We start from the raw sequence: 7,913 nt of genomic DNA on the forward strand, positions 1-7,913 counted from the left end.
CAATAGTGGGTATAAAGAGATGGAGAGAATACTAAGACACAGCCCCTTCCTTTCCCACCTCACAAGGCCTGAGTGCCAGGCCTGGGATTGCAATCGTGTATTCCAAATGATGGGAACATCACTGTGTAAAATACTATCTCTATTTCTTTGAATTTGTCTCTACGTATTTGTAAGGGAATCTTGATCAACATCACCTCATGGGGCTAAGCTAAAAATGACTAGTAAGTAATGGCCCTGCCTAAAGATATAGTCTTATTATGCTTTACCTTCCACCCCTGCCAACTCTTCCTGGGAATGGACAAAAAGGAAGGCTCCAGCCAGGCTTTCTATACTGCCTGGTTTATGTGTTGTCAATACGCCTGGTAGAGTAGTGGTTAAGAGTTTGGCTGCTAATCAAAAGGTCAGCAGTCTGAATCCACCAGGCGCTCCTTGGTAACCCTATCAGGCAGTTCTTCTCTGCCATATAAGGTTGATATTAGTTATTAGTCAGAATCGACTTGACAACAGTGTGTTTTTTTTTTTTAAAGTGTGCCTAAACTGAGGCATACTTATAACTCAGGAAGACTCTAAATTAGCAAGGGCACTCAATGAGAGAAAGGAGAAATTGTGACAGAAAGAGAGAGGTAGACAAAGGTGATGACATCAAAGAAAAATATCATTCTTTCCTTTTCTGTTGAGAACGACACAGACAAGAGAACAATAGCTTAGCAGCTTTTCTCAGGTAACGTGCCCAGTCACAGCTAATTCTGAAAGAAGTTGCAGGGGTGTTTCTACCCCAAGAAGGAAAATTGTACTGAAGTAAGGAATCCACTTGATAACCTAGCTAAAAAAGGGGGGAGGAATGTAGATTTTGGGCTCTGTTTATTGTTCTGGCTCTTTTACAAGTAAAACATGTTCCTTTTAGTGATACTACTTTGAACTGAACAAGACTAAGGTTGCAAAGCAGCCAGGCATCTGCACATTGGGGCTACGAATCAAGACAATACTTTACTAATACAGCTGCCTGGGTTTGATGAAAGCTAATTGCTGCTTCCCCCTAGTGTGTCAGAGCCTGCTTTGCTCCCTCAACTACACCAGATGGAAATGTGGAGTGAACATTTTGAGGAAAGGATATTGGAAGTCCATAGCTCAACAGATGTGAGCACAGGGTTGGTGTTGTAGCCAGAAATCACAAATGGCTCCCCTTTGGAGCTCCAAAAGGGATGAATATATCCTACTCCTACTACTGTATGCAGGAGTAGGATATATTCAGTAGAATTTTTTATGGGGCATTCAATAGTTTTGAGTTCCAAAATGAGCAGGAGAATTTTTCAAGAAGAGTTTATGTTTATGGTGATGGAAACTTTGGCAGCAGATATTGGTGGGTGCACAACATGATTGATGTAATTGCTGCACTTGAAAATGTTGAATTAGCAAATGTCGTGTTACCTATATTTTTTTCAACAGTAAAGAAAATTAAAAAAAAAAAAACTCAGAAGGATTCAAGTGGAATGGATACCTTCCACTCAAAGGATACCTTCCACAGAGTATGGCGTAATGATCCATGTCCTATTCAGAGGGCAGCAGAAAAAGCAGTGTGCTTAGAAAATACTAATAATAAATATAGCAATAATAGTTCTAATTTAATATGTATTTGGCACACATAAGGAACTGTAAAAAGAACTTTTCATGATTAGTTTATTCACTTTTCAGAATAATAATAGGAAATACGAATCATTAGCACCATTTTGAAGATTAGGAAACCAAGGCTCCAAGAGTTCAGCCAAAGCTCACAAAATCTGAGTAGCCAAATCTAGCCAAACGTGTTTATCTGAGATTGAAACTTCAGTTACCAAGATTCTTACTCCAATCCCACTGATCTTAACCATATAAAATTTCATTGATTTCTGGCTGAAAAAAGACTGTTAGGTAATATAAAAACATAGAATAGTAGAAGATTTTCTCATTGTTACCAAGTAGTTTTCAAAGGAAGACAGAGACAATATACCCATAAAATGTTCCATCTTGTTCAACACATTTTTATTCTAAATTTCTCTATAAAGGGCCATGCTAAATTTAAATAGATGAATAAAACACTCTCCCACTGTAATAGAAGCTTAGAACAGTGTCAGGGGAAGACAGACTTACAGCTACTCCAGATGCAAGCGTAATTTCAGTCGAGAGAATCAAGGAAAGAAAGGCTCTTGTAGAAGGTGGCATTTTGAATTAATCCTCAGAGGAAAGATGGGATTTGGCAAATGACGATACCGTAAAAGGAGCTTGATGTAGAAAGGATCATAATTAAAGACACACCAAAGCATGTCTGAGAATATTCAGGAAATAGTGAGCAGTCAATTTTGGCTACCAAACCAAAAAACAAAAAAGTTAATGCCCCGTCAATTTCAACTCATGAAAACCCTATGTGTTGCAGAGTAAAACTGCTCTCCATAGGGTTTTCAATAGCTGCAACCTTTTGGAAGCAGTTTGCCAGGTTTTTCTTCTGAGGTGATTTTGGATGAGTTTTAACTGTCAATCTTTCAGTTAGTGGTCAGGTACTTAAACATTTGTCCCACCCAGGAACTCCTAAATTTGGCTACCCCCCAAAAAAAAAATAAAAAACCAAACCCATTGCCATCTACTCAATTCTGACTTATAGCGACCCTATAGAACAAAGTAGAACTGCCTCATAGAGTTTCCAAGGAGCACCTGGTGGATTCAGACTGCCAACCTTTACGCTAGCAGCCATAGCACTTAGCCACTTCGCCACCAGGTTTTCCTGCAGTGGTAGGGAAAACAAAGAGACCTTGGTAAGTCTAAAAGTACATTAGGGCCAAAACATAGAAAGTCTGTAATAGAAGAGGAGATGATCAATGCTGTAACATACAAAAATTTTTTTTAATACTGTAGAAAAATTAAATGTAATACAAGTCATTCAGCACAAGATAAGCTTCAATACAGAGGAAAGTAGAATACCTCAATTGAGAAAATTGTTCAAATGATACTTGAGAAAATTATGAACTTGAAGGTCTTAATATTCTTCCCCACAAGAGACAGGTTGCTGCTGTGAAATATTCCTTGCAAAGACATGACATAGACTGAAATTTTTAAGAGGTCTGACGCAGTGGTTAAGAGCTCTGTTGCTAACCAAAAGGTTGGCAGTTTGAATCCACCAACCGCTCCTTGGAAACACTATGAGGCAGTTCTACTCTGTCCTATAAGATCGCTATGAGTTGGAATCCACTGGACAGCAACGGGTTGGGTTTTTTAGGTGGTAGGATCCGAGGAGCCAATGGTTGGAACATCTGCCAAGGATTCCAAAGAAGAGGGTTGGGGGCGCTCAGGGCAAAGCATTCAGGCCCAGGAGCTAAAGTTTAGGCATCAATGTCTACCCTTACTTCAGCGCAAGCAATCCCCTCATGGCACAAAAGCCAGGCAGAACTCTGGCAGCCTGAACCAGGAGACAAAAGAGGCAACTATGTCCTTTGTAAAACAAGAGGCAGATTGTTGGAGATTGTTGCTTTAATGGTCAAACACTCCCCCTCTAGTCAAGCTCCATTTAGCTAAGGCTAGCCAAGGCCCTCTGTCAGGAATTAAGTCAAAAAAAAATTTCCAGGTAACCACAGAATCCAGGAAAGATAGATTTCCTTTAAAAAAATACGAAACAAAAGTTCATAAGTGAATGTCTTCATTACTGCCACAGATCTGAGGAAAAAGCAGAATCAGAACTCATTCTAGGATTAAAAACTGACAGTTCCTTTATGACATAAAAACAATTCCCTATTTTTATTAATGATTCCAAAGGTGAGTCTGATCCTTTTTACCTTTTCAACTTCCTCAGCAGCTTCTGGATTCCTTGCTTTATCTCTTTGGTTCGCACACCATAAACAATGGGGTTCAGAGCTGGGGGTATGAGGTGGTGCAGGATATTGAGCAGGATGGGGATATCTAGGGGAATTCTCTTTCTGGCCAGGTTAGTGATGACCAGAACCAGGAGGACTGTGCTGAAGAAGAGGATGAGGATAAAGTGGGAACCACAGGTGCTCAGGGCCTTGGCCATAGCTTCCTCAGCCTTGATCCTGAGCACAGCATTCAGGATGAAAGAGTAGGAGAGAATAATAAGGATAAGGTCAGAGCCCAGCAGGGTCCAACCTGCCACAAATTGATAGAGTTGATTAAATGTGATGTCATCACAAGAGAGTTTGGACACAGACAGATTAGTGCAAATGCAGTTTTTGATGATATTCTCATCACAGTATCTTAGCCTGGCAGAGAGGATGGGAACAGGAAGAGAAAAGAGAGCATTCCTGGCCACAACAAAGATGGCAGCCCTAGACACAAATTGGTCAGTGATGATGGATGGGTACCGCAGGGGGTGGCAGATGGCCACATAGCGGTCATAGGCCATGACCATGAATGTGCAGGACTCCATGGTCAAGAAACTGTTCATGATGAACATCTGGAGGAAGCAGGCAGAAAAGCTGATAGACCTGAGGTCAAACCAGAAGATGGCCAGGACTTTAGGGATGACAGTGAGGCAGAGCACAATGTCTAGCAGGGAAAGGAGGCTGAGTAGGTAGTACATGGGCTCGTGCAGGGAGGCATCCAGCCAGATGGTGATCAGGAGGGTAGCATTGGTCCCCATGGCCAGGAGGAAGAGGAGGCTGAAGGGCAGGGACAGCCAGTGCTGCCAACTTTGATAGTTAGGAAAGCAAATGAGGAGGAATTCAGAGACTAAACCAGTGGAGGAGTTGCTGGGTGATGCCATGCAAAGTATCTTGATCAAGCTGAAATCCAGAGTACCTTTAAATGTAGGACAAAAGTATATCAGCATAGAAAATACGTGTTGTATATGCACTGGAACATGGAGTCCATTGGTGTACTTAGCTTGACCCAATGCAATTTTAAAATCATCATCATCATCATCATCATCATCACCACTGACATTAAATTAAGTACCTATCATGTGCCAGGCGCTATACTGAGTGCTTTATATTCATTATTTATTTATATCACTTCATCTTTTTAAAAAACACTTGTTTTTTGCCACAGAGTTGATTCCCATTCATAGTGACCCTATGTGACAGAGTAGAATTGCCCTATAGTGTTTCTTAGGTTATAATCTTTGTGGGAGCAGATTACCAGTTCTTTTCTCCCACAGAGTTGCTGGTGGGTTTGAACTGAAAACCTTTTGGTTAGCAGCTGAGCACTTAGCCATTGTGCTTCCAGGGGTGTAATCAGTATTGTTAAGCTGATTCTGCAAAAAATGAAAGAGATACAAAGGGAAACAAAGCAGTTTGATCAAGAATTAAAAAAATAAAAAATAAAAAAACCTTTGCCATCAAGTTGATTTTGACTCATAGTGACCCTATAGGACAGAGTAAAGCTGCTCCCATAGAGTTTCCAAGGAGTTCCTGGTGGATTTAAACCTCTGACGTTTTGGCTAGCAGCCACTGCTCTTAACCTCTACACCACCAGGGTTTCTAAGATTAAAAAAAAAGATTAGGGAGTCAATAATTGGTGAAGCCAGCACTGTGAACCATGGAGTCTGACTCTAGAGTTCATGCTCTCAGAGTGACATTATTTAGCCTTGACAAGGGCAGTTACTTAACCAAGCCCTTCCTTCAGGAGGTTAAAAGAGATATCTCAATGGAGAGCTCTGCTTAGCCAACTCCATGAAGAAAGCTCGGGAAAAGCCCAACCTTCCACTCCATAGACTTGGACAAGGTCAGACTTCAGGATTCTTTATTTTAATTCTTCAGGATATATTGGATTAGAGGCGGAGTAGTCCTTGATCCTACCCAAGGACAATAATTTCTTCCTGCCTCAAAAAGAATTTCACTTTAAAGAGCTAGCACCTATCAGGTCCTTACTGGATTATTTGCTGTTATTTCTCTTTCAGTATAGACAGGAAGAATGGATAGGTGATGAATAAAGAAAGGGATTTGAGGGTTTATTATTCAACCATTGCATGAGCACATTCTGCTCACTGAAGGGTAAGATGATCTGTTATAAACTGAAAGAAGATGAATAAAAAAGGGTCTTGAATCTCAACAGTATTAGAGATTACTTTTTGTTTTTGAGCTTGGGTGACAGAAGAATTAAAGCTTTGCTGAGAAATTAGGGAGAAGGGTGGGGAGGAGGGGGTTTTAAGAATAAGAAAATGAATTTATATTTCAAGGGTTATGCAGGAGGTATTTGCAAAATAGCCAGGCACAGTTCTAGCAATCATTCAAAATATAACATACCTGGAATCCATGAGAAAATTCAAGTCTGCAAATGAAGATATGTTTGTTGTTATTTGAAGAAAAAAGGAAATAATGTAAAGTGGTAGCAGTATGTAAAATAATTGGAGAAAATCAAAGTGTTCTTTAAAGTCTAAATTTAAGCTGAAAAAATTTTCAAGGCGTGTTTATAGTTGAATATTCCAGACAAAAAAGTAATATTTGATGGAATGGAGTTCTGAAAAGTAGGAGGGGATAAATTCAATATTATTAGTGAGGACTTTTGGGTAAAATGGGAACATGAACAAACTATCTGCCTTACTTCACTATTCTATTCACACACACACACACAAAAGCCTTCTATATTTGGAAACCAGGGGTGAGTATTGTCTACAGGGCAAAAACCATGACTCTTGTGTTAGGTATTTTGGTAATGGTATAAAACAGAAGAAGAAAAAATTGAAGTAAGATCTCCCAACAAAAAACAAATAAACCAATAAAAAATAACCATGCTGGGCCCCAGCCTGTACATCATATTCAAATTGCAGGGCAAAAGCAAGTGCCCAGTTGCCCAGAGGAAAAATACCTTTTCCTCTGAGGTAGGTGAAAAGTATCTATGTTCGTGGATACTTTTGGAAGTCAGAGGATAGTTCTTTCTATTCTGTTTGTAGAAAGCATAGTTACTCTTTGGGTAGAATTGTGTTCCCCCAAAATATATCTTAGAATCCTAACCCTTATACCTGTGGATGTAATCCTGTTTGGAAGTAAGGTTTTCTTTGTTATGTCCATTAGATCATATTTGAGTAAGGGGAGTTCTAAATCTAATCACTTATGAGTTGTAATAACAACAGATTACACACATACATACACACATGCACACATGGAGGAAGACAGGTGCTATGCCAGGATCGTACACAAGCCAAAGGACCAAGGACTGCCCAGGATTACCTACAAGGCAACAACATGGCCTAGACCCTGATTTGGACTTTTAGCCTCCAGAACTGTGAGAAAATAAATGCCCTTTAAAGTCACTCACTTGAGGCATTTGTGTTACAACAGCACTAGGAAACTAAGATGATTACTTTCCAGATAGTTTACTTCTTAGACAGCTAAACATTTTCCCCTTTTGTTTTGCCTCAAAACAGAGATCAATCTTGCTGATAGTATCCTGCAGATTCATTTTTCCTGTTCCCTTGAAACAATGGTCCAAAATTATTGTTTTTCTACCTCATGCCATCCACCAAACATATGAAACTGAAGATTCCTAATTTGGGAAATGAGGAATAGTTAGCCATCCGGGGTATTGCTTTGACCTCCAATATTTCAACTCCATCAGTGAATATTCACTGAGGGGTGGTCATGGAAGTTCCTTGTTCTGGGTGATAATGAACAAAGCATGGTGTCTGACCATGAGACCTGGACAGTCTGGAAATACCAGATAGATCTTAAACTAGTCAAACTTACAATGTAAGTTTCAAACCAAGCTATAATTGCCTAGGAGGAGAGGTCACCTTGGTTCATAGACGAGTTTGTACTAGGCCTTCTAGCCACGGTACAACTGGGGGCCTTTGAGCCTGTGGAAGTTTTGAAGCCTCAAGCCTTGTGTGGCCACAGAATGACTCAGCTTCATTTCTGGATGAAATCTTAGGTCAGTGGCTACCCCTGACTTTTGTACCAGGATCTAGGTTGCTTGGCAGGGTTAGCAACTCCAGC

General features: G+C 40.1%; 1 protein-coding gene across 1 annotated transcript; it reads right to left on the minus strand.

Annotated features, from left to right (window-relative positions):
- Positions 1 to 3,796: 3,796 nt before the first annotated feature.
- LOC126080066 (olfactory receptor 56A4-like) lies at positions 3,797 to 4,756 on the minus strand. The gene has a single exon (XM_049891381.1). The coding sequence runs from the start codon at positions 4,742 to 4,744 to the stop codon at positions 3,797 to 3,799; it is 948 nt and encodes a 315-aa protein (XP_049747338.1). The 5' UTR covers positions 4,745 to 4,756.
- Between the last annotated feature and the right edge of the window lie 3,157 nt (positions 4,757 to 7,913).

This window comes from Elephas maximus, chromosome 7 (assembly GCF_024166365.1).
Source record: "Elephas maximus indicus isolate mEleMax1 chromosome 7, mEleMax1 primary haplotype, whole genome shotgun sequence".
Classification (NCBI taxonomy): domain Eukaryota; kingdom Metazoa; phylum Chordata; class Mammalia; order Proboscidea; family Elephantidae; genus Elephas; species Elephas maximus.

Coding starts and splice junctions, on each gene's coding strand:
- LOC126080066 (XM_049891381.1), bottom strand. CDS start 4,744: ATGGCATCACCCAGCAACTCCTCCACTGGTTTAGTCTCTGAATTCCTC.